This window comes from Ranitomeya variabilis, chromosome 2 (genome assembly GCF_051348905.1).
Source record: "Ranitomeya variabilis isolate aRanVar5 chromosome 2, aRanVar5.hap1, whole genome shotgun sequence".
Taxonomy (NCBI): domain Eukaryota; kingdom Metazoa; phylum Chordata; class Amphibia; order Anura; family Dendrobatidae; genus Ranitomeya; species Ranitomeya variabilis.
In genome coordinates this window covers 345,652,737-345,680,504 of record NC_135233.1, presented here as the reverse complement: position 1 = coordinate 345,680,504, position 27,768 = coordinate 345,652,737, and the positions used below count along the sequence as shown (strand labels likewise).

Sequence of the window (27,768 nt, the reverse complement as noted above, 5' to 3'; positions counted from 1 at the left end):
CAAAAAAGTATAAAATGCTCTTCACCAAAATGCACTCCGTACAAGGGAATAATTAATGCACAATTTGGAACCATTGTGCCCCAATTTGACATAGAAATGTATATAGACACCAGCTTCCTAGCCCCCAGTCTCTGCCACATAGGTCAGAGAAACCCTGAAGCTAGTTTGGACCACAAATTACATTACATTTTTTTTTCTATGAATCCCCAATAGTACAATTTGGTGTAATTATCTCTATTTTTACTGACTCATTAATGCATCCAAAAGTTTTTATCAATATTTTATATAATCATAGATATTTTATTTATGTGTATTATACACAAATTAACTGTAAAACAGACACTTTTATTTCTCATCTAATATTTTCACGTGCTAATTATGACAATCTTTATTTCAGAAGTCAACATGAAAAATGGTGCTCCATATCCCTGTCAAAAGAGAGCACAACATGTGCAGCCCGTGCAAGGAGGTCTACTACAGTGGTTTCTACTGTCTACCACATGACATGTAAGAGGCTGCGCTACTTCATATTCAGGTCTCACAATTACGGATGGATTGACACAGCTGTGAGGAATTTTCTGAAGTGCCATGAATGAGGTCATACATGGTAGGCACCGCCTCGTCGTTAAATTAGCAGTTAGAAATCAATCAATCAATACTGTTCTTGCACAGGGATTCTTTGTCGTTTGGCATTTGAAAAACCTGGAACAGGCTATGCTTTTGGAAACAATGAAGAGGATATGGCTCTCACAGGAGCACAATAGCCCATTTATCATGATGATCTCAATTGTCAGACCCACACTAATGAAATATGAGGGCCTATCCAAATGAGATGTGTCCTCCCGAAAGAGAGAAAGGCTCATTGTAGCTGCTACATTCTGGCTAATTCATGAAGGATATAAATAAGGAATTCCCCTTTATTGGCTTAACAGAACCTACTAAGGTATTAAAAAAATGAGTTTTGTAAACCAAATACCCCTTGTAATCTCTATGAGAACGTTTCCACCTAAGCTAAAAAATTTTGGAACCACAAAGAAGTTGTACTCAAAATGTCCCAACAGTTTCTCGGTGCACAACCTGGCAGCTATCGCTTCCTTTTCTCAAAAGACAGTGAGGAGGAACATACTTACAGATAGAAAGCCTAAAATTTTCACATTATAGTACAGTTTCTCGTTCTAAACTTCTTTCCTCTTCAAATCTCTTATACTGTTCTTTTACTTGTACCCTGCAATCTTCTTCATCTATCCATGGGATTTCTTCTTCTACTAAATGTCTACTTACACTATCCATTCCACTCACATCCTCATTATTCCCACATATTTCTTTTAATAATTTCTGTTTTATAGAACTGTGCCTTTTGGACTGCTCCTCAGCACATCTGAGTTCTGATCCTCTGCTTCTAATCTCTTTTCCCTGCATCATTTCAGGTAGACCTTTCTCCCGATGTACGTCAGCTCTGCACCGATAGACCTGTTTCTCCCACTCATGTCTAATCTCACTGTCTTTGTTACATTGAATAACCTGCATTCCAACCACGTCACTGACGTCTATTTTGTTGTTTTTATCCACCATTTCTATTTTCTCAATTTTACTCTCTACGATTGTTGTTTTCCAATCATTTTGAAGGTTGTTGATTCCACGGGTAAGTCCCATCTTGTGTTTTATCGAATAATCCAGATTAATCGTACACGTCATCAGCCTTCTGGATTCATCAACCGTAAAAGGAAAGTCGTGAGAGAGAAACTTTTGGAAAATCTCCGGATCTCCATCCAAGTCCAAAAGATTCTTCAGCCCAGCTTTCAAGGAAAACAGTTCTTTGCTGTTTTCCTTAAACATGTCCCACAGGAGATAATCATTGAACCCTTCCTTACATCCTTGTTGCTCTTCATCCTCTAGACATTGAAGAATCCAGCTCAGTCTACATGGCCACTGATTGCAGAGAACGACCCAAGCAGCTACAGATTTGTAAGACATGTTACCCCATGGTATTTTACTCAGCATCATTAGGTGGACCATAACAGGGATAGCATTGACAATTCGTTTCATTTGACATATGCTATCAGGAATGTATTCATGGAGAACTTCACGCTCACTGTATAGGGCATAAAATGCTTCCTGGATGCAGTAAGCTGGTTGACAAGGTGGTAGGTTCACCTCTGGCTCTTCATCTTCCAAGAGATCATCTCTAAGCAGCTTCATTGGTTCTGTAATTCCAGTCTTGGTGCCCCGATTGGCGTCATTTCTGCAAGGCCAATCAATAAGATCTTCTGTCCTTTGTACAGCTTTCTTCAGAAGTTGCAGCTTTGTCTTCTTACCAAGAGCCGGAACAGAGAAAGGCAATGTGACAGTGCGGTTGAGGAACATGTAGCCATTGTCTGCCATACCTTTGAGTGAGCTTGCATTCTCTAAACAAGTGACAATGATGTTGGGGTCAACTACCAGTATGGAAATAAATGGAGATCTCTGGTCAGATAATAGAGTGTTCATAGCATCCAATACTCCAACCACTTTGTCAGGTGCACAGAGCTCCAGACTGGTGATCTGTAAGACCACCCGAATCTTCTGCTTCTGGAAAATTTCCATGAATTGAACCATTTGGCTTATCAGTTCCACCTCTTTTTTCACCTCATTCATAAAACCCATTTGAGAACTAAATTTCTCGCTATTGACCAGTCGCTCGATTTTATGCTTTTGGCTAATAATGATGCTCTTTCCTAGCTTAAACAGTGTCATGGCAATTCCTGATCCTGCCACTACAGTCATTAAACTCCCAAAAACTGTTGAGACTCTCTCTTCACCTCCATGGCTTTTAGATTTGATTGGTATAACCAAGAGGAGCAACCCAATGAGAAGCAAGACAATGCAGACCGCCAGAATAATGCAAAAAGTCCTTCTGATGGCCCACTCTCTGCCATCAGAGTCTAGATTTCTTTTAGGTTTGCAACCCAAGGCGTTAAATATACTGTGTGGAAAAACTCCGAAGTTCCGACGTATTTCCTCGCAGAGTGTGGTGACCAGGCCAGCCCACAGTCGGTCACTGCCTGCATACTGCCAAGCGCTGAAGTGTACAAATATAAACTTAATACTTTTGCGTTCTAAGTGACGTTCAGTTACTAAAGGGCAGTAGAAAAATAGACGCCAAAGTAGATGTAGGAAACCCCATCCGGTGGCTTTCACTGTGGCTTTCTCCAAGTTTTTTTCTTCTTTTTCTGTTATACGCGATGCTTCCTCCCGCATGCATTCTGCAAAAGATAAATGAGACTAAAATATAAATCAAATGAAAGAACATAAGATTGTATAGATTATATAAGATTATATAAGATTGTAAAGATGCTTCGACTTCATATGGAATAATAGATTTATAATATCTGCTTACTTGTGATGCGATCCAAAAGCATGTACACACGGCCTCCGAATGGGGCGTATAAGCCAACAGTAACTGGTGTAGCCACCTGACATAATGCTTTTGACAGGCAAGCACAATAGATGTCATCTTCTGTCTCTTTTCCTTTAAGAACAATGCAAACACACATTTTAGATAACTTAAGATGATTCTCAATCATACAGTATATGGTAAATTCCATAATTGTAGTTAATTAGGAAAGCTGCACTTGGAGCAATGTAAATGTTGAACGCACTTTACAAGGACTTTTCCATTTGGAGTTAGATACCCTACAAATCAATGTTAGACCCTTTATTGGCCCTTGCCACATGTTCAGTGATAAATGCCGTGCTAGAAACTAATTTTCATACAAGTCAGTGGGTCAAGGTGGTGATGGATATGGCAGTGTTGTGGCACATGCCCCTATGCCAATATGGGCATAGTCTAATGCAATGTTCACACTGTCCTTTTATGAACAATGTCTTCTTTTAGATGCAATCAATAACATTTCCATTTACTGAAAGCAAGCAGAGGTCTTGCAGACAAAGGAGGGGATTTAACCCCTTCAAGACCTTGCCCTTTTCCGTTTTTGCGTTATCGTTTTTCACTTCCCTCCTTCCCAGAGCCATAACTTTTTTATTTTTCCGTCAATATGGCCATGTGAGGGCTTGTTTTTTTTGCGGTACAAGTTGCACTTTTGAACGACATCATTGGTTTTAGCATGTCGTGTACTAGAAAAAGGGAAAAAAATTCCAAGTGCGGTGCAATTGCAAAAAAAGTGCAATCTCACACTTGTTTTTTCTTTGGCTTTTTTGATAGGTTAGTGCAGCGCCCCAGAGTCCTGGTCGTTGCAGTACCGACGCTCCGCCACTAAGGGGAGTGATGGTACATCTGTTGGCACTAAAGGAGTCCACCTGACCAGGTATCACAGTCACACATTACACTTCACACTCTGGCCACCAGGGGGAGCAAAGGGTTCTATGTTTTAGGCCACTCCTCACAATCTGGTAAAACTGGGGGTTGGATAGGAAGTTAACCAGAAGCTGACTGGGTTGAATCCAGCCAACATCCTGTGGCAGAGGGTGTTGCAGGGGAAGATTCAGGGGGGTCCCTGTCAGGGGTGGGATCCTGACAGAGGCCTAGCGAACAGAACAGAACGTTACGGAGCCGCGCCTGCACTCGAATGCGGCGGCATCCTAAGAAAGGAAACGAAGCGAGGTTTATTGTGGAGAAGTGAGAAACGAGATCGCAGCACAAAAGAGAATAAAGCCAGTAGGAGTCGTGCCTTAAGATCGTGGCAACATCCTACTGAGGCACGTAGCCGGTGGCTGGAACGCCGAGGAAGTATTGGGCTCCAAGCATTACTTCAAACAGCGGCAGGGCAGTTGACTTTAGGTTGGCTGTCTCACCTAAATCACCTAAGCAGACATAGGAAGCAATTGTGGGAGAGGGGCGACGCTAGGGTCCCGGAAGAACTCCAGGCCTACCCGTCATACGGGTGCGTCCTAGCCATATCATCTGGGGGACGGAGAAGAACATCAGAACAGATACAAGTTGTGAGAAAGAACATCAGAAACAGACACAACAGTTGTGAGGACTATCCCGTGGTGCTCAGCAGGGAGGTACTACAACACACAGGCGCTAGAAGGTAGGCACTGATTTCCACCTGCAAAGGGAACTCTGGATGTGCCTTCGGACCGGCCGGTCTCAGCCAGCCCTGTTAGCAGTACTCTGGATTGCGGATCCTGAAGCCTTCAGTAAAGAGGTAAAGAGACTGCAACCCTGTGTCCTCGTTATTCATCGCGACTTGCACCACGCACCATCATCACACCTTTCATTGGACGCCCCTTAGCAGGGTCACGGACCGGGTCTAGCCACCGTGACAACCCCAGGACCGAGACTGAGAGGCCCGGTACCGAGTACCCCGCGGCCCTGCGTCTGGGGGCGCTCCAACTACCAAATGCTAAAACAGACCTGCCATTATGATTCTCCAGGTCATTACGAGTTCATAGCCACTAAACATGTCTAGGTTACATTTTATCTAAGTGGTAGAAAAAAATCCAAACTTTGCTAAAAAAAAAGAAAAAAAATTGCGCAATTTTCCAATACTCGTAGCTTCTCCATTTTTCGTGATCTCGGGTCGGGTGAGGGCTTATTTTTTGCGTGCCGAGCTGACGTTTTTAATGATAGCATTTTAGTGCAGATACATTCTTTTGATCGCCCGTTATTGCATTTTAATTCAATGTCACGGCGACCAAAAAAACGTAATTCTGGCATTTCGATTTTTTTTATCGCTACGCTGTTTAGCGATCAGGTTAATACTTTTTTTTTTATTGATAAATTGGGCGATTCTGAACACGGCGATACAAAATATGTGTAGGTTTGAATTTTTTTTATTGTTTTATTTTGTATAGGGCAAAAGGGGGGTGATTTAAACTTTTATATTTTTTTTTCATATTTTTTAAACTTTTTTTTTTACTTTTGCTATGCTTTAATAGCCTCCATGGGAGGCTAGAAGATGGCATAGCCTGATCGGCTCTGCTACATAGGAGCGATCATCAGATCGCTCCTATGTAGCTGACTTGCAGGCTTGCTATGAGCGCCGACCACAGGGTGGCGCTCACAGCAAGCCGGTCAAGGAGACCTCTGGTTACTATGCCAACGCATCGCTGACCTCCAATCATGTGACGGGGGTCGGCGATGCGAGTGCAGCGCCCCAGAGTCCTGGTCGTTGCAGTACTGTGGCTCCGCCACTAAGGGGGGCTATGGTACGTCTGATGGCACTGAAGGAGTTCATTGTTATGACCCCAATGGCGAGGGTCTCAGAGGAACAAGTAAGTCTGCGACGTACAAAAATCCAGCTCATAGGGCAGTGGTAACTGGGTTGACCATATAACTACTCCTAACGCCAACACTAGAAGTAGCCGGGGAACATGCCTACGTTGGTCGCTAGATGTCTCGCGCCAGCCGGCAAACAGAGAGAAAGCTACGGGACCGTGCCTGCTCAGCATAGCGGCGGTGCCCTAAGAAAGGATCAGAAGCGAGATATATTGTGCTGAGTGAGAAACGAGATCAAAGCAAGAAGGAGAATACCAGTAGTAGTCGTGCTGTAAGATCGAGGCAACATCCTACTGAGGCGCAAAGCCGGCGGCCGAAACGCCGAGGAAGTATTTCTATACAAATAGCTTCAGGCAATACTTCAAACCAACAGCAGGACAGTCAGTCATAGGCGGGCTGTCTCACCTAAATCACCTAAGAAGACATAGGGGGCAACCTGTGGAGAGGGGCGACTCTAGGGTCCCGGAAGAGCTCCGAGCCTACCCGTCATACGGGTGCGTCCCAACCATAACACCGGGAGGGACGGAGGATTAGCAGAACATCATCTAATCGAGTTGTGAGGGAACACGAGAAACAGACACAACAGTTGTGGGGACTATCCCGTAAGCACAGCAGGGGAGGACCACAACACATAGCGCTAGCAGGAAGGCACAGATTTCCACCTGCAAAGAGAACTCTGGAGGTGCCATTGGACCGGCCGGACTTGCGCAGCCTGGTGAACCGTATTCCGGACTGAGGACCCAGAGATCTTCAGTAAAGAGGTAAAGAGACTGCAACCTGGTGTCCTCGTTATTTACTGCACCGCACCACCACCACCACTACCATCATCTACATCTATTACTGTACGCCCCTCAGCAGGGTCACGGACCGGGTCTAGCCACCGTGACAACCCCAGAGCAGAGACTCAGAGGCCCGGTACCGGGTACCCCTCGGCCCTGCGGCAGTGGGGGCGCTACACGAGCATTTCCGGCCGTGTGGCCGGAAGTGCCGGTTAAATGCCGTTGTCAGCATTTGACAGCGGCATTTAACTAGTTAATAGCGGCTGGTGAATCGTGATTTCACCCGCCGCTATTGCGAGCACATGTCAGCTGTACAAAACATCTAACATTTTGTAATATTTTTTATTTCTTTCTGCATCACCTCTGTGTCTCCATGAATACATCTTTCTCCTATTTTTTGCTTTCCTTGACTGCAGAATCTGACTACACAGACTGTTTGTAGTCTGTTACTATGGAAACACATAGGTAAAGGGAACCTGTCATGCAAAAAAACCATTGGGGTTGCACTCGCACTTAGAGCCCAGCTGCTGGAAGGAAATGAACTTGTCTTTGCAGCCTGAGGCTTCCAGTCATACGGGTGGGCTCGAGCAGCTTCAGTCACTGCTCAGTATATAGTGAGCAGCAGCTGTAACCACCCTCCAGCACTGACTGACAGCAGGATCAGCATAAGGGCCGGCTGTCAGTCAGTGTGGAGCGCGGTTACAGCCGCTGCTCTCTATACACTCAGAGATGACTGAACCTGCAGCGGCACCACCCCTATAACTGAAACCCTATCCTCTCGGCAGTGGGGCTCTCAGTGATGGCACCAGTCAGGTTCAGAACGCTATTAACCTGCAGATTAAACCCATATCTGCAGGTTAAAATTTACATGACAGGTTCCCTTTAATGTCAAAAAACAAATCTGATGCCTCATCACTGTAGACTTGTGTATACAATTTCAGGCAACTAAGGTTAAGGTTTTTTTAGCTGTGTATTTTCACTGTCTAAGAATCCATCGGCTTACAGTTCTGCAAAGTGGATGTGATTTATAGAAATCTCTGCCCACTGTGTTTGGTTTTTTTTTAAATCCTGCATGAATTGACCTCTGGTGCAATTTTGAAACCAGCATCATATCAATTTCTCTAGTGAGTATGCCAACTTTTATGCACGGTGTGACAAAGTCACTGCCAAAGTGCTGGCTGGGAGATATGTTTTGCTGAGGCTATTAACTTCGGTGATTTCAAACCCAGAAGTTTCCCCCAGCACACTATGTGTTTAGATGGGTTAATTTGCCATTATGGTTTTTGTGGACAACCATAGAGCGGGTGGGAGGTTGCCCACCTTATCTCCACCCCAGGGCATGGTCTGGGGCTTAAATAGTTGGCCTCCAGAGGCATTCAGTGTTCGGTTGGCCTGGAGAGTGAATCTCCAGTGCAAGGTGTCCTGACAAGAAAGCTAAAGCTGAGAATGTTGTTTTTTTACTGAGCGGGCCGATCCCCGCAACCACACTGACTGTGCTGTATTTTTTACTTTGTTTTTTTTTTTCCTTAGGCCAGGAAAGCCTTGTTTTATTTTGATAACCCTGTACTAGCTTATGCAGAACTCCGAAAAAAACAGTGAGAGTCTTAAAGAGATAGTGTTCCATTGTCTACCTTCGTATGCAGCAAAGTGAGCCACAGTTGAGGCTATAAGTGTGGGCAATTTCTAAGGGAGCACGTGTAACGGATGTGGATAAATTACATGTCCTGGGTGAAGGCAGAAGTACCAGATGACTCATAAAAGAGCCGGTCTGTTAGGGGTCGAGTTCCCACCTCTGCACAGGGGGAATCTCGGGCCATCTCTGCTGCGGTCTCCCATTCTTTTCTTGCCACAGTGGAGCCTGCTCAGCGGAGATGTCAGTCCCAGCGTCTCGCTCAGTCTGACTCTGTACAAAGAGTTACTGCTGCTTTCCCTGCTTCTGCCATTGAAGTCAGTGCTGGGCAGCGGCGAGCAGACGCTTCTGGGACTAAGTCCTGCTTTTCTCGTTCTGAGCATGCCCAGAGTAAGATCTCTCAGTGGAGATCGAGGGTCACATGATCAGACACTGCAGCTAAGGCCATTGGTCCTACAGGAAGGTCCTGTAGGTGCTCACGCTTTGTGGCAGCCTCTCATTGGTCCTTCTAAGTTAAGGTCCTGTACGTGCTGCAACTATTTAAGGCTCGCATGGCCGCACGGCACGCTAGTATTGTTCTAAGTTATGTACTTTGCGCCAGTGTGGTCATGTATGATTGTGTTCAGTGACCCGGCTGAAATAAGCCCCTAGAATGCTGGCACCTCCGGCGAGGAGTTTGTGTGTTTGTGTATTCAGGGACCTGGCTGAAATAAGCCCCTAGAACGCTGGCACCTCCGGCTAGGAGTTTTGTGTGTGTGCATGACCACTGACTGCTCTCGTTTGGGTAGTTAGCCTGTGCCACTGTGAAGTCTAACAGGGCGCAGTGCTTTGAGTTCACGGCTACTCTGTGAAGTAACAGAGTTAGCTCATACCACCATAGTTCCGCCGTTTGCTAGCAGCAGGTTCGCCTGCACGGTGGACCCCGGGCTGCGAACACATCTATTATAGGGTTGAGCGACTTTTATTTTTATAGGATCGGGTCGGGTTTCACGAAACCCGACTTTCTCAAAAGTCGGGTCGAGTGAAATCGGCCGATCCTATCAAAAAGTCGGTGTCGGCCGAAACACGAAACCCAATGCAGTGCAATGGGATACTATGGTTCCCAGGGTCTGAAGGAGAGGAAACTCTCCTTCAGGCCCTGGGATCCATATTTAAGTGTAAAATAAAGAATTAAAATAAAAAATATTGATATGCTCACCTCTCCGACGCAGCCTGGACATCGCCGCTGGTAACCGGCATCTTCCGTTCCTAAGAATGGCGCTTGAAAGACCTTTCGATGACGTCACGGCTTGTGATTGGTCGCTGCCGCCCACGTGACCGCTCAGCGACCAATCACAAAGCCGTGACGTAATTTTCAGGTCCTAAATTCCTCATTCTAGGAATTTAGGACATGAGAATTACGTCACGGCTTTTGATTGGTCGCTGAGCGGTCACGTGGGCCGCCGCGACCAATCACAAGCCGTGACGTCATCGAAAGGTCCTTCACGCGCTCATTCTTAACCCCTTCCCGACCCATGACGCCTATGCGGCGTCATGGAATGATCGCATCCCTGCAGATCGGGTGAAAGGGTTAATTCCTATTTTACCCGATCTGCAGGGAGAGGGGGAGTTGTACTTCAGCCTAGGGGGGGGTGGCTTTGCCCCCACGTGGCTACGATCGCTCTGATTGGCTGTTGAAAGTGCAACAGCCAATCAGAGCAATTTGCAATATTTCACCTATGAAAATGGTGAAATATTGCAATCCAGCCATGGCCGATGCTGCAATAGCATCTGCCATGGCTGGAAATCATGTACTGGCCCCCCCCACCGCCCCCGATCTCCTCCCCAGTCGTCCGTTCTGTCAGGTACCCCCCTCCGTCCCCCTGTTCGCTCCCCCGTGCTCCTGTCCGCTCCCCCGTGCTCCTGTCCGCTCCCCCCGTCCTCCGATCCCCCCCCCTGTGCTCCGATCCACCCCCCCACCACCCCCTCATACTTACCGATCCTCCCGGTGTCCGGCCGTCTCCTCGCTGGGCGCCGCCATCTTGGAAAATGGCGGGCGCATGCTCAGTACGCCCGCCGAATCTGCAGGCTGGCAGATTCGTTACAGGTACATTTTGATCGCTGTGGTAGGTTCTACCACAGCGATCAAAATAAAAAAATAATAAATAAACCCCCCCCTTTATCACCCCCATAGGTAGGGACAATAATAAAATAAAGAAAATATATTTTTTTCTTTTACCACTAGGGTTAGGGTTAGAACTAGGGGTAGGGTTAGGGGTAGGGTTAGGGTTACGGGTAGGGTTAGGGGTAGGGTTATGGCATGTGCACACAGAGCGGATCGGCCGCGGATCCGCAGCGGATCGGCCGCGGATCGGCCGCGGATCCGCAGCGGATCGGCCGCGGATCGCAGCGGATCCGCAGCGGATCGGCCGCGGATCGGCAGCGGATCGGCCGCGGATCTGCAGCGGATCGGCCGCGGATCCGCAGCGGATCGGCCGCGGATCCGCAGTGGATCCGCAGCGGATTGGCCGCGGATCTGCAGCGGATCGGCAGCGGATTGGCCGCGGATCCGCAGCGGATCGGCCGCGGATCCGCAGCGGATCGGCAGCGGATCCGCAGCGGATTGGCCGCGGATCCGCAGCGGATTGGCCGCGGATCCGCAGCGGATCGGCAGCGGATCCGCAGCGGATCGGCCGCGGATCTGCAGCGGATCCGCAGCGGATTGGCCGCGGATCTGCAGCGGATCGGCAGCGGATTGGCCGCGGATCCGCAGCGGATTGGCAGCGGATTGGCCGCGGATCCGCAGCGGATTGGCAGCGGATTGGCCGCGGATCCGCAGCGGATTGGCCGCTGCGAATTCGAAGCAGTTTTCCATCAGGTTTACAGTACCATGTACACCTAAGGAAAACCAAATCTGCTGTGCCCATGGTGCGGAAAATTCCGTGCAGAAACGCTGCATTGTATTTTCCGCAGCATGTCAATTCTTTGTGCGGATTCCGCAGCGGTTTACACCTGTTCCTCAATAGGAATCCGCAGGTGAAATCCGCACAAAAAAACACTGGAAATCTGCTGTAAATCCGCAGGCAAAACGCAGTGCCTTTTACCTGCAGATTTTTCAAAAATCGTGCGGAAAAATCTCACACGAATCCGCAACGTGGGCACATACCCTTAGGGTTAGGGTTGGAATTAGGGCTAGGGTTGGAAATAGGGTTAAGAATAGGCTTGTGGTTAGGGTTACGGATAGGGTTAGGGGTGTGTTGGGGTTACAGTTGTGGTTAGGGTTGGGATTAGGGTTACGGTTGGGATTAGGGTTAGGATTAGGGTTGGAATTAGGGTTACGGTTGTGTTGCGGTTAGGGTTGTGGTTAGGGGTGTGTTGGGGTTAGGGTTGTGATTAGGGTTATGGCTACAGTTGGGATTAGGATTAGGGGTGTGTTGGGGTAAGTGTTGAAGTTAGAATTGAGGGGTTTCCACTGTTTTAGGCACATCAGGGGTCTCCAAACGCAACATGGCGCCACCATTGATTCCAGCCAATCTTGCGTTCAAAAAGTCAAATGGTGCTCCCGCCCTTCCAAGCCCCGACGTGCGCCCAAACAGTGGTTTACCCCCACATTTGGGGTACCAGCGTACTCAGGACAAACTGGGCAACAACTGTTGGGGTCCAATTTCTCCTGTTACCCTTGCAAAAATAAAAAATTACTTGCTAAAACATAATTTTTGAGGAAAGAACAATTATTTTTTATTTTCACGGCTCTGCGTTATAAACTTCTGTGAAGCACTTGGGGGTTGAAAGTGCTCACCACACATCTAGATAAGTTCCTTCGGGGGTCTAGTTTCCAAAATGGGGTCACTTGTGGGGTGTTTCTACTGTTTAGGCACATCAGGGGCTCTGCAAATGCAATGTGACGCCCGCAGACCATTCCATCAAAGTCTGCATTTCAAATGTCACTACTTCCCTTCCGAGCCCTGACGTGTGCCCAAACAGTGGTTTACCCCCACATATGGGGTATCAGCGTACTCACAACAAACTGGGCAACAAATATTGGGGTCCAAATTCTCCTGTTACCCTTGTGAAAATAAAAAATTGCTTGCTAAAACATCTTTTTTGAGGAAAGAAAAATGATTTTTTATTTTCACGGCTCTGCGTTGTAAACTTCTGTGAAGCACTTGGGGGTTGAACGTGCTCACCACACATCTAGATAAGTTCCTTGGGGGGTCTAGTTTCCAAAATGGGGTCACTTGTGGGGGTTTTCTACTGTTTAGGCATATCAGGGGCTCTGCAAACGTAACATGATGCCCGCAGACCATTCCATCAAAGTCTGCATTCCAAAACGTCACTACTTCCCTTCCGAGCCCCGGCATGTACCCAAACAGTGGTTTACCCCCACATATGGGGTATCAGCGTACTCAGGAGAAACTGGACAACAACTTTTGGGGTCCAATTTCTCCTGTTACTCTTGGAAAAATAAAAAAATTCTGGGCTAAAAAAATATTTTTGAGGAAAGGAAACACATTTTTTATTTTCACGGCTCTGCGTTATAAACTTCTGTGAAGCACTTGGGGGTTCAAAGTGCTCACTACACATCTAGATAAGTTCCCTTGGGGGTCTAGTTTCCAAAATGGAGTCAATTGTGGGGAGTTCCTACTGTTTAGGCACATCAGGGGCTCTGCAAACGCAACCTGACGCCCGCAGAGCATTCCATCAAAGTCTGCATTTCAAAACGTCACTACTTCCCTTCCGAACCCCGACGTGTGCCAAAACAGTGGTTTACCCCCACATATGGGGTATCATCGTACTCAGGAGAAACTGGAAAACAACTTTTGGGGTCCAATTTCTCCTATTACCCTTGGGAAAATAAAAAATTGTGGGCTAAAAAATCATTTTTGAGAAAAGAAAAATTATTTTTTATTTTCATGGCTCTGCGTTATAAACTTCTGTGAAGCACTTGGGGGTTCAAAGTGCTCACCACACATCTAGATTAGTTCCTTGGGAGGTCTAGTTTCCAAAATGGGGCCACTTGTGCGGGAGCTCCAATGTTTAGGCACACAGGGGCTCTCCAAACGCGGCATGGTGTCCGCTAATGATTGGAGCTAATTTTCCATTCAAAAAGCCAAATGGCGTGCCTTCCCTTCCGAGCCCTGCCGTGCGCCCAAACAGTGGTTTACCCCCACATATGGGGTATCATCGTACTCAGGACAAACTGGACAACAACATTTGGGGTCCAATTTCTCCTATTACCCTTGGGAAAATAAAAAATTCTGGGCTAAAAATCATTTTTGAGGAAAGAAAAATTATTTTTTTATTTTCACGGCTCTGCGTTATAAACTTCTGTGAAGCACCTGGGGGTTATAAGTGTTTACTATGCATCTAGATAAGTTCCTTGGGGGGTCTAGTTTCCAAAATGGGGTCACTTGTAGGGGAGCTCCAATGTTTAGGCACACAGGGGCTCTCCAAACGCGACATGGTGTCCGCTAACGATTGGAGCTAATTTTCCATTCAAAAAGTCAAATGGCACGCCTCCCCTTCCGAGCCTTGCCGTGCACCCAAACAGTGGTTTACCCCCACATATGAGGTATCGGCATACTCAGGAGAAATTGCCCAACAAATTTTAGGATCCATTTTATCCTGTTGCCCATGTGAAAATGAAAGAATTGAGGCTAAAAGAAATTTTGTGTGAAAAAAAAGTACTTTTTCATTTTTGCGGATCAATTTGTGAAGCACCTGGGGGTTTAAAGTGCTCACTATGCCTCTAGATGAGTTCCTTGGGGGGTCTACTTTCCAAAATGGGGTCACTTGTGGAGGAGCTCCAATGTTTAGGCACACAGGGGCTTTCCAAACGCGACATGGTGTCCGCTAACGATGGAGATAATTTTTCATTCAAAAAGTCAAATGGCGCTCCTTCCCTTCCGAGCCTTACCATGTGCCCAAACAGTGGTTTACCCCCACATGTGAGGTATTGGTGTACTCAGGAGAAATTGCCCAACAAAATTTAGGATCCATTTTATCCTGTTGCCCATGTGAAAATGAAAAAATTGAGGCTAAAATAATTTTTTCGTGAAAAAAAAGTACTTTTTAATTTTTACGGATCAATTTGTGAAGCACCTGGGGGTTTAAAGTGCTCACTATGCTTCTAGATAAGTTCCTTGGGGGGTCTAGTTTCCAAAATGGGGTCACTTGTGGGGGAGCTCCAATGTTTAGGCACACGGGGGCTCTCCAAACGCGACATGGTGTCCGCTAAAGATTGGAGCCAATTTTTCATTGAAAAAGTCAAATGGCGCTCCTTCCCTTCCGAGCCCTGCCGTGCGCCCAAACAGTGGTTTACCCCCACATATGAGGTATCAGCGTACTCAGGACAAATTGGACAACAACGTCCGTGGTCCAGTTTCTCCTTTTACCCTTGGGAAAATAAAAAATTTTTTGCTAAAATATCATTTTTGTGACTAAAAAGTTAAATGTTAATTTTTTACTTCCATGTTGCTTCTGCTGCTGTGAAACACCTGAAGGGTTAATAAACTTCTTGAATGTGGTTTTGAGCACCTTGAGGGGTGCAGTTTTTAGAATGGTGTCACTTTTGGGTATTTTCAGCCATATAGAACCCTCAAACTGACTTCAAATGTGAGGTGATCCCTAAAAAAAATGGTTTTGTAAATTTTGTTGTAAAAATGAGAAATCACTGGTCAAATTTTAACCCTTATAACTTCCTAGCAAAAAAAAAATTTGTTTCCAAAATTGTGCTGATGTAAAGTAGACATGTGGGAAATGTTATTTATTAACTATTTTGTGTCACATAACTCTCTGGTTTAACAGAATAAAAATTCAAAATGTGAAAATTGCGAAATTTTCAAAATTTTTGCCAAATTTCCGTTTTTTTCACAAATAAACTCAGAAATTATCGACCTAAATTTACCACTAACATGAAGCCCAATATGTCACGAAAAAACAATCTCAGAATCGCTAGGATCCGTTGAAGCGTTCCTGAGTTATTACCTCATAAAGGGACACTGGTCAGAATTGCAAAAAACGGCAAGGTCATGAAGGGGTTAAGAAGGAAGGCTGCCGGAAAGAAGCCGAGGGTGAGTATATTCCTATTAGGTATATACTCACCCTCGGACGCACACTGCTTCTTTCCGGCAGCCTTCCTTCTTAAGAATGAGCGCGTGAAGGACCTTTCGATGACGTCACGGCTTGTGATTGGTCGCGGCGGCCCACGTGACCGCTCAGCGACCAATCAAAAGTCGTGACGTAATTCTCATGTCCTAAATTCCTAGAATGAGGAATTTAGGACCTGAAAATTACGTCACGGCTTTGTGATTGGTCGCTGAGCGGTCACGTGGGCGGCCGCGACCAATCACAAGCCGTGACGTCATCGAAAGGTCTTTCAAGCGCCATTCTTAGGAACGGAAGATGCCGGTTACCAGCGGCGATGTCCAGGCTGCGTCGGAGAGGTGAGTATATCAATATTTTTTATTTTAATTCTTTATTTTACACTTAAATGTGGATTCCGATACCGATTTCCCATATCGCAAACATATCGGAACTCGGTATCGGAATTCCGATACCAGATTCAGAAGATCGCCGACCTCATGGCCGACCCCACACAGGGGTCGGGTCGGGTTTCATGAAACCCGACTTTGCCAAAAGTCGGCGACTTCTGAAAATAGCCGACCCGTTTCGCTCAACCCTAATCTATTATAATAAAATCTCTATATTCATTTGGTGCGTTCCGCTAGCCCTAACACGGTCATACCATGATGAATCCCCTTAACAGTCGGAGGCGGATGCGTTTACCCTGTTTCCCCTTGCTGTTGACGAGGACGAGATGGCGAACAATGAGGTCGAGATTCCTGAACTGGGGGTTTCTGGGGGAAATTTTGGGACTGCTCAAATGCGGGGTCTTACTCTAAAATGGGCATTTGGCAATGTAACTGTGATAAATGGGATTGCTCAAGAGCCGGGGACTGACACCAGGTTTTCACATTTTGCTTTAAATCAGGAGCTGCTATATCGGGTCACTAATCTAAGAGAGGAAGTGGTAGAGCAGTTGTTAATACCGGGTCCCTATAGGCGTAGGATTCTAGACCTGGCCCATTCTCATGTCTTAGGCGGGCATCTGGGAGTAGACAAAATTCAAGAATGGTCCTGCAGAGGTTCTACTGGCCTGGATGTCACAGAGAGATTGCTAACTACTGCCAGTCCTGCCCTACTCCTCAGCTAACTGCTTCCGTATCCCACTTCCGAAGTCCCCTAGTGCCGTTGCCCATTATAGAGGTCCCATTTGACAGGTTTGCCATGGACCTCATACGTTTCGCCTGTGTGGCTTTTTCACTCCTTGGAGCTGGAGTTCAGGGGAACCACGGATCATCTTTTCACTGGTATTAATGTTTGTTCAGAGATTTTTTCTCTTGCACCTTACTTGGTCTCTTTTAGACCGCTTATGATATACAGTATGTATATACCTGTAGATCTGTCTCATTGGGGACTATTATCCAGTATGTTTATTTGATCTGTACCCTATATGATGTTTTTTATGGAAAGTGATATGTATTGTGGATTATTTTGTCAGTTTCTCCATCTTTAATTTTTAAAATATATTTAATAAACAACTACAGGAAGCTAAATGAGGTGTCCAAGTTCGACTCATATCCAATGCCCCTGGTTAATGAGCTCATTGAGAGGTTAGGGTCAGCCAGATATGCAGCGCCCCAGGGTCCTGGTGGTTGCAGTAATGTCATTTTCCTCTAGGGGAGCGTGATATTACGTTTGGAGGCAAAGAAGGACAACTGCATCCAGGTATCACAAACATGCAACACATTTCACACTCCAGGCCACCAGGGGGAGCTCTGCTCCTATTTATTAGGTCACTCCTCACATTGGTAAAACTGGTGACCTGTGGGGAAAAAAGTTAGAGAGTTGCTGGCTGAACTTCGCTCAGGTAGTTGGTCCCTGGCATGGGTGTGATCCTGTCAGAGATCGAGACAGAAGGACACGGAGCTGTGCATACCCTGAGAGCTGCAGCTTCTAGAAAGAGACACTGAAGGAGAACTGTATTGCAGAGAGGGTGGAAGAAGTCGTAGCAAAGGAGTGGATACCAGGAGGGGATCAGCCCTACACAGGCTGCCTCCTTCTGAGGCGCAGAATCCCGGGAGCCGGAACCCCGAGGGAGCAACGATCCTTTATGCCTTGCTCCAGAGACCGGCAGGACATCTAATTTCACGTTACCTGTCCACCCCTACACCCAGGAGGCAAGGTAGCACCCCTTAGAGGCTGGGGCATGATAGAGTTCCTGTAAAACGCCTCAAGCCACTGGTCATACGGGTTTGTCCTATCCATCTGGGGGACAGAGAGAGAGAGAGACATAACATCTACAACATCTGTGAGGACCTTACGAGAAGCTTAGCAGTAAGGGACTACAACACTACGGCGCTAGAAGAAGGCTACTGATTTCCACCTGGATAAGGGGACTCTGGACTTGCCTCCAAACCGGCCGGACTCTGTCTGCCCTGTGATCTGGTGCTCTGGACTGTGGACGCTGAAGTCTTCAGTAAGGGTAAAGAGACTGCAACCTTGTGTCCTCATACTTTTTTGCGCCTCTCACCATCCACCATCTACACACTGGGAAGCCCTGGGGACATACTTCACCTGTGGGAAGGTATACCATCTAGCTGCCATAACATCACCCCAGCGGACCCCTTAAAGCAGCGTCGGTCACCCTGACCGAATACCACAGGTGGCGTCACGAACATTCCCCTTTAAAGACCTTTCCCTTTTACACGGACGTCACAGGGCCACGTACCGGGTCAGCCACCGTGACATCCCCCTGTGAACCGAAGGACCCGGTACCGAGTACCCCGCTGCCCTTGGGGGCGCTCCAAACATATCACCACCCTGGACCTAACAAAAGACTACTGGCAAATTCTGTCCTCAAATGCAAAGTAGAAGACGGCCTTCTCTATGCCTGATGGATGCTTTCAATACACCAGGATGCCGTTCGGTCTGCAGGGAGCCCTAGCTACTTTCCAGAGGGCCATGGATTGGATCCTAGCCTCTCACACAAAGTATGGCGCTGCTTTTCTGGACAACATTGTAATTTTCAGTCCGGATTGGATAAGTCACCTGCAGAAGGTTCAGGTGGTACTGGATGCACTGAGGAAGGCAGGGTTTATCATAAACCCAAAGAAGTGTGCTATGGGTAAGGAAGAGGCAAAATGGGCTACGTCATCAGAAGGGGTTAAATAAAGTCGCAAGTAAATAAGGTGGAGGCAATCCAAAATTGTCCACAACCAGGCTCCAAGAAGCAAGTTCGGGCCTTTCTGAGAATTGTAGGATACTATCGGCGATTTATGCCAAATTTCGCCATTATAGCCACCCCTCTAACCTTCTTAAGGGCACAAAGATGACAATGGCCAAGTGGTCCTCTGAAGCAGAGATGGCGTTCCAGGAGTTGAAGCTTGTCCTATGCAAACAGCCGTTCTTGGTCGCACCTGACTTCACAAAGGAGTTCGTGGTCCAAACGGATGACTCTGAGGTCAAGTTGGGAGCTGTGTTGTCCCAGGTAGTAGATGGGGATGAACATCCAGTCCTATACCTGAGTAGGAAACTCTCCTCCTGAGAAAAGAACTATGCCATAGTAGAGAAAGAGTACTTGGCCATCAAGTGGGCATGCAAGACGACCCAGGAATCTCACAGAACTGGAAGAATTGTCCCAAGGCAGAATGGATGAAAATCCCTCAAACTAGAACTGAAAGACTCTTGTCTGGCTACAAAAAGCGTTTAAAAGCTGTGATACTTTCAAAAACTTTTGCATCTGCCCATTTTCATTTTTGTAATTTTTAAATGAAAAAGATGAAAATATATCTATATTTGTTTGCATAAAATGCAAATCAAATGTGTCATCTTTAACTTTAGGCCTTTAGAGATCATTTCATCCTCAACTTGCTTAACTGTTCACAATAACGGTAATTTTGACCAGGGGTGCCCAAAGTTTTACATGCTACTGTATATCTTATCAGAGAAATCTGCGTCTTTCTCCTCCAGGATTAATTTTTCAATGTCAATTCTTGGATAAAATCTGTTTTCAGTAAACACATACTTTCACGTAAGATTTTAATGGGATAATTTTAGCCTTTTCTTATAGTTGGTGTTTTTTGGTATATTTAACTAATAATGCTATTGGGTTTCTATTACTTTGGTATTCATTATTATTTGTTTGTAACTGGAGTATACATATAGATTTTTATAGAAATCCCTAGGACTGCATAGTGACTTTGGGAAAAATATAGTCAATAATTTAATCAAGACTACCTGCTTCCTTATTTGTTTTTCAGATGCATTTGTGGAATAGAAAAAATAGTTGAAAAGGATGAAATAGCCCATTTATTTACATAGGACTGGAAAAACATTTAATTCAGATTAAGCAATTAATTAATTATTCAAATTTCGACAGATGATTAATCACTTAAGGAAATAAATTAAATATTAATTCCCCTTATCACCATTATAGAAATCTACACATTGGAAGCTTATGCTCATTACCGTTTGTTGCCATTTTGACCCAGAAATTTGACTAGCGGCATTATTCTTTATTCGCAGTAGAATTCATAACTATAAAGTGAGAAAAATAATATTAGTAATGAAAAAAACTGCATAAACGCACAGTTTGTAATTTTTTTTTCTCAGCCTCATTCACACCATGCAGATATATTGTTTTTTTTTAGTTTGTTTTCAAAGCGAATGTGTCATCAGTTTATGACCTATTGTTTAAATCACTTTTTTATGTTAAATATATATATTTTTAAAGTTTTTAGCAATTTTTTTTTCATAATACAATCTGTAATAAAAATAAAAATTGGAAATTTTGCAATTTTCACACTGGCTACTGTTTTTTTTTTTTTTAGACTTGTCCTTTACTTTCAGGAAATCAACATGTAGGTTAACAGAAATGAATAGACTCCAATCCTATCTTTTGTATTGAAGCAAAAAAAGAGTGCATGGAAAGTTCATTGTGAAAGGAGGTGGAGAAGGTGAGCTGTGACATCGTCTATTGTGATTGGTGGATCCTGTGTTGTGCTTTCAGCTGTGTATAGCAGTGTTACCTGTCATTGTAATGCTTCATCTGAGGATAATGAGTTTGCTGAAAACCTGCCCTGAAAGAACAGGAAGTACGGTAAATTGCACGTTTACTCATTTTACTTTTTTTAGTACAGATTGTGAAATAAAAAAAAAAAAACATTTCCGTAAAACTTTAATTAAACAATAGATTACTTTCTGATGACACAGTCCCTTTAAACCATAATCATGGTGTCTTTGTGTCAATATGTGCTGAGACCCAAAAATATTTTAATCCTATATCATATATATATATATATATATATATATATATATATATATATATATACACCGTATTTTTCGGACTACAAGACGCACTTTTTCCCCCCCAAAAAAGGGGGGAAAATGGGGGGTGCGTCTAATAGTCGAAATGCAGGCTTACCCGTGGCGGCAGAGGTGCGGTGGCAGAGGTGCGGCGGCAGAGGTGCGGCGGCAGACGTGCGGAGATGAGGAGGTGCAGTGAGCGGGGTCCCTATCCCCGGTGAGGTGATGCAGCAGCCCGGTAAGGAGCAGAGCCGGGTGAATCCTGTTGTCATCGGTGGTGGCGGCCATCTTCCGGGGGCCGCGCGTGCGCAGATGAAGCGCTCTGCTTCCCGGGGCTTCAGGAAAATGGCCGCGGGATGCCGCGCGTGCGCAGATGGGGATCGCGGCGGCCATTTTTCTGAAGTTCTTAGCTTCAGGAAAATGGCCGCGCGATCTCCATCTGCGCACGCGAGGCCTCCCGCGGCCATTTTCCTGAAGCCCCGGGAAGCAGAGCGCTTCATCTGCGCTCGCGCGGCCCCCGGAAGATGGCCGCCACCACCGATAACAGCAGCATTCACCCGGCTCTGCTCCTTACCGGGCTGCTGCATCACCTCACCGGGGAAAGGGACCCTCTCACACCATACCTGTCACTGCGCCTCCTGATCCCAGCACCTCCTGATCCCAGCACCTCCTGATCCCTGCACCTCCTGATCCCAGCACCTCCTGATCGCAGCACCTCCTGATCGCAGCACCTCCTGATCGCAGCACCTCCTGATCCCAGCACCTCCTGATCCCAGCACCTCCTGATCCCTGCACCTCCTGATCCCTGCACCTCCTCATCCCAGCACCTCCTCATCCCAGCACCTCTGCCGGTAACCAGTGCTGCAACCCTCCCATGGACACCAGGCCGTGGCGTCGCCCACCTAAGCAGGAAGGGACCCTGCTCAGGAGCACGCCGTACCGCATCACCCCACCTCTGCCGACACCATGCCTCCTGTGACCCTGCTCTGCCACCGCCAGCCTTCAGGTAAGATACTGTAAATTCGGACAATAAGACGGACCCCCATCTTATAAAAAATCTTTTTTTTCTGCAATTTTCACCCCAAATTTGGGGTGCGCCTTATGGTCCGGTGCGTCTTATAGTCCGCGAAATACGGTATATATACATATATATATATATATATATATATATATATGTATGTATATAGTTTCCTCATTTATTCACTTTTTTTACATTCCTCATTATTTCTTTCCTCATTTTTATTAGTCCCCTATGTAAAATGATCACTTGTACAATATAATGCACTACTGTACTGTAATGTAATGTAATGTACTGTAATACTGCATTGCTTCGTAAAATCTGCAATCTCCTATGAACCCCATTGTTGTAAAAGACACTGAAGCCTTCAGTATGTCCCCGGCCACCATGACAATGCCATCAGCACTCTGCAAGCGATGATTGTTGGATAGGTCACCGACCGCCTTTTCCAATCTCTTAAATGCCTCTATAACAATTGATAGCAGCATCTAAGCGGTTAAACGACAATCTGCGCTAGCTCCAATTTCAACGGGCAGACTCAGGTGCGGACTGTATAACACAGCCATCACCTATGCTGTGTTACCTGTGCTGAGCCCACGTCATATACGCAGTGCACACGTTCACGGAACATGAACAGCAGGTGTCGTCAATGGGACCTGGCTATTCATTGCTTGCGTTGAGAAACACGTGATGGTGTCTCTGTGGCTTTTCTACATGCATTTGCATATTTCCCTTTAGGGATGGGGGCAGTGTTCTGGATCACTGCGTTGAGAAACATGTGATGGTGTCTCCGTGGTGTTGGATGTTTTGATCTCCCCTAGGTCATTCATCCTTATGTTTATAGTCAATGGGAATCTGGCACTTTCCCAGATGCTTATACTAGCCCTTAATCATAGCATGCTCCTTGACTGTAAGTGACCTTGTAATATGGACACCCCTGAATCTCCATAAGACAGCACATATATTGATTTTATAGTATGGATCCACAGGGTCGCTTATATGAAGTCTTCAGCACAATTTCACATCATGGATATTCGCCAATGGTTGCACTGTACACTTATGGTTTGACAAAGGCCCTATGTGGCCAAAACATTGCTTGTCATTTGCCCTGTAACTAATAATGCGATTAATTCAGAAGAGGATTTTGGGCCTTTGGACCACATCATGGTTATGTTAATCACTACTTGATTCTAAAATGTAATTCAATGTTTGGCATTCTGTATTGTAATGATATGGCATATATTATGATAATCACTTTATCACGTCCATTGTCATAATTTTAAAGGAGTTTTCTCATCTTCTTTCTTCCGCTCCCCTGTACATTGGCTTCCTGCCTGCCGGGGGTTTGTGCATTCCTACAGATTGACCACTCGCATGGTATAGGTCTGATGTGTGTTCTTCCAGTGTAGCAGTCGCGGAGGAATTAACAATTCCTTTGCTTTTTGAAAACACAGAATATTTTTAATAGGGGTGGAAGTTGCAAAGTTGCTTGTTCTTGCAAACACTTGCAATCATACCCATTTGACAAGACCCAAATAACCCTTTAATTCATAGTGGTCACTGATTCCGGGTATCAGCTCACATATTCTCTCTTTGTTTCCCTTTCTTTCCCTCCCAGGTGTTTACCAGGTGTATTTGCATATAAAATTGAACACCACCTGATTAATTATACACTTATTTTTATTACATATTTCCTTACACTTCACAGTTGTAACTTCCTCCTGATCTATACTCATTATAGCAGGTCTGATGAGTCAGATATAATAAAAGTATTTGCAATTATGTAGCAGACAGTTGCCAGATGGATGATACACTTCTATGTCAGGTATTTGCTTACTCATGTGTAATCATGCTGTACTTTATTTATACTACACTGTTTGTGCTTTATGTGTTTGTTTGTTTTTAAATTCTCAATCCATCATGTTAGATAGGTTACTGGAAGCATGGACCACCGATAATAATTTAGTAATGATCAGATTTCTATCACTCGTTAGACAAAATGATTTATACCTGGACTCATAATAATTGTCCAAGTCTCTTACAAACTTAAAAAAAAATGTCCCTTAGGACATGTCCAGTGAATTTATAATATCTTTGAATATGCGGATACAAGTTAGGGTGAAGAAATAATAAAAAAAATAAAAGTTTGATGGGTGAAGAAGCCCGCAATTCAAGTATGGTGTTACATCTTTAAAGTGGGTCACAAAACAAAGATGAAGAGCCAAACAAGATAATTAACCTAATAAAACAATTAACGAAAAACACTATCCAGTCATTGTGTGACTAATCATATTGATATTTCTAATTAATAAATGGAAAGTATGTAGCGCACTCCATTTAATTACCCTTGTGGAGTGAGTAGCCACGTTCACCCAGGCAGATTCAGTTTAACTTCCTCTGGACCAAACATCTGGATCTAAGGCAGTGTTTCTCAACTCCAGTTCTCAAGACCCACCAACAGGTCATGTTTTCAGGATTTCCTTAGCATTGCACAGGTGATAATTTCATCACCTGCTCAAGCATTAATTCCATCACCTATGCAATACTAAGGAAATCCTGAAAACATGACCTATTGGTGGGTCTTGAGGACTGGAGTTGAGAAACACTGATCTAAAGGGTTCCGAACAAATAAAATTAAAGTTAGCCAAATCCCCTCGATTTTGGCAGGTAGGGCCAAGCATGGAATGTGGATCAGACATGTTGAATTCCGATACTTGATTCTCTAATTTCCTAATGGAGGTGTTGACTGGCAGCGGGTTACTCCGCTCTCCCTATTGAAAACAGATGTATGTCTGATTGAGCCAAGTGCGTATGTGTATAGGGGTGTTGGAAGAGATGGCCACATGGCTGATTGTTAGCTAAGGTGTGTGGAAACCAGTAAAGAGTGTGAACATTGAGGACTTGTCTCTGTTCTTTACTTTCTGTCACATGTTTAAAAATTGTTGAAGGGATTGTCCGGTTAAAACAAGTTATGGATAGGTGATAACTTGGTGATCAGTGGAGGTCCATCTGCTAGGACCTGCACCAATTGTCAGAATGGGGAACTTTTATTGCTGTAATCCGTACTCCATTCATTCCCCACAGTGCTGCACTCAGTGCCACAGAAAATGAATGGAGCGATTGTCAGGTGCCAGACCTGCCACTCCCTTTTTTAACAGGGATAAAAGTTACCTGTCATGGTTAAAAATTACCCCATGTGCGAAGTGGTGGAGGTCCCAACAATTGGACGCCCACTGATCAGCAAGTTGTCGCTTATCTTGCTGATAGGTGATAGCTTGTTTTAACCCGACAACCCTTTTAATGATATCATGATAGTATAAAATTGTCAAATTATCACTTATCCATAGGAAAAGTGATAACTTACTGATTGCTGCTGGTGCAACTGCTGGACTTTGTATAACCCCACCTAGTAGGAGTGGAGGTTGACCATGTGCCCCACTGCTCTAGTCATTGATTATGAGATTGCTGGAGAAAGCAATGAAAGAGAAAGGGGTGATTAAAGGGAAGTTGTCATCAATTTTTTGATTTACCATGCCCATAACCTTTAAGCATAACGTAAATGGGGGTTCCTACACCCAAAACCACTTTATACCATAACAGGTGCCTCTGCATACATCTGAAAAAGTGCTTTATTCATTTATCCACAAATTGTGTGGTCTGTTCCAATGGGCAAATCTAGATCGCATTCATCGCCGACCCCGTCCTGTCAAACGGCGCCTATTCTATCTGAGTGGAAATGGATGACGTCTCCTATGTCATCCGCATGGTGCTCGAAGTCTTGGTCCTCAGCAGAAGAATCAGTGTGAAGTCATGTAATGCCCAGGCGCCGGCTTTACCTGTTTATTACCAGCTCCATGGCTGCTCCATAGGGCAGAGTGATCCTTGCCTGTGTGCAGGTCTCGGATTCCAATTCGCAGGCACGAGACTTCATGCACTGTGTGGACGACATAGGCCACATACATCCAGAGAGAAAAGGCGGCGTTTGAAGTGATCGGGGCGGTACTGAGTGCGATCTGGATTTACCCATCGGACCAGACCACACAACTTGCATTGGACTTAAATGAAGCGCTTTTTCAGAGATTTTCAGGGGCATCTCTGAGGGTATAAAGGGGTTGTAGAAACCATTTATGGTATTTTTAATGGCGATGGGCATGGTTTTTAAGGCAAAAAACTGGTGACCGGTTCCCTTTAAGTATTTTCTCAACTTCTGCTCCATTCAGATAAAATCAGTGGGGGTCCCAGCAGTAGGACACTCAGCAATCATTCACTTATGACCTTTCCTTAGGATAGGGGATAGCTTTACAACTTGGAACAAACCCACGAGCAGCTTGAATCAGAGACTGGCTGCAGTGGTCCTTGGCTTGACAAGTATAGGGTATACTTGCCCAGATCGCCATGGACTCATTAAACCTAAAAAGCCCTAGTATCTGTCTTGGTTTACATGCTGCCGATACTGGTCCTGACTACCACAAACACATGTTGGCTACCATGTTTCTATGGAATGTTTTTAGAAGATATGTTCTAAGTAATCCAACTTTGTAAAATGCTATTTTTCAGAGTACTTAAATAGATACCCAAGAAGAATCATCAAGCTACTCACCTGTATTTTGTCCTACCAGTACAATAACTGAGCCAAAGATGCCTGAATGGTGTCAGCAGGATCCATGATAAGCACGGAGGATTCTCCTCTCTATGTGACAGACCTAGAACAAGTGATGCCGGCTCCTGTGTGTTCCAGGTCTTATAGATATCTACTGTATAACATTACTAACCTTTTAAATAACTCCACCCTGTGACCCATGACGGCATCCCTAAAACTTGCCCACTCCCTGGCTGTTAACATTCAAGCAGCCTGTCCGGTTTCTCTACTCCATAATTATAATTACGCCAAGGAATAATCATGTATCTATAACAGTGAAAGAACTGTCTGTAGGACTAATATATAAACTCTATAGGGTATGGATAAGTGACCGGCCATGTGCCGTAATGGATCACAGATTTTCCCAAAATATTGATTAGAATATTAATATTACATATTAAATTAATTCTTACATGTTCTAATAATATATTGCTCCATGACAACATATATTTGTTCTGCTTCCTATAAAAATATTTACAATGATGTGATGTAGTAAGTGCAGAACAGGAATAATTCTGCTGTTATATCCTACCAGACCAAATGCAAGAGATCGACCAAATTTACCCTTAAAATACAGCAATCCCAAAAAATATATTATTTGTATTTGTATTTTGCAAACATTAAACAGTTGAAAAAATTTTATGAAGACTTTTTACATATTTGCTTTAATTTTTTCAAGAGGAACTGCAGCAATACTCAATGTTTACCACCCATCCATGGGAAAAAAAGGGTGATCACTAAGGGCAGGGCTGTCAGCACCCGAAGAGACTGGGCAAGTATCCAGTTCACGCAGATTTCAATTTACAACATCTTCTGTACATGAATGCGAGATCATATATGAAGAGGGCTCATGGAGGCCACTCCATAGAGTTCGGTTTCTGGCTGTGTCATATATGTAGCTGGAATCTGAATGTTTCCTAGGGGGACTAACAAAAATTGTACAAAAAAACTAAACTATGAATTTTTAAAAAATATATATTTCTATATGATCAAATCCCCTCACATTGTTCCCAGTAAGTAAATAAAATCTAAAAAAAATTACATATTACATAACTTTTTAAACTAATAAAATCACATAATATTTATCGTATTATCCTATTAATAAATAAAATGGCAGAATCACTATTTTTGTGT

General features: G+C 44.8%; 1 protein-coding gene across 3 annotated transcripts; it reads right to left on the bottom strand.

The window, feature by feature from the left end:
• Positions 1-1,026: 1,026 nt before the first annotated feature.
• LOC143805798 (NTPase KAP family P-loop domain-containing protein 1-like) lies at positions 1,027-26,838 on the bottom strand. Of its 3 annotated transcripts, none has more exons than XM_077285471.1 (4): positions 26,596-26,838; positions 20,141-20,209; positions 3,377-3,508; positions 1,027-3,261 (listed from the first exon to the last, which is right to left on the bottom strand). In XM_077285471.1, exons 3-4 carry the CDS (start codon positions 3,491-3,493, stop codon positions 1,156-1,158), a joined length of 2,223 nt encoding a protein of 740 aa, XP_077141586.1. In that variant the 5' UTR covers positions 3,494-3,508; positions 20,141-20,209; positions 26,596-26,838; the 3' UTR covers positions 1,027-1,155. The 3 variants fall into 3 exon arrangements, with proteins under 3 accessions (XP_077141586.1, XP_077141584.1, XP_077141585.1); XM_077285469.1 differs by having other exon boundaries at positions 1,027-3,242; positions 26,596-26,836; XM_077285470.1 differs by lacking the exon at positions 26,596-26,838 and adding an exon at positions 20,701-20,717 and having other exon boundaries at positions 1,027-3,242.
• Positions 26,839-27,768: the final 930 nt, after the last annotated feature.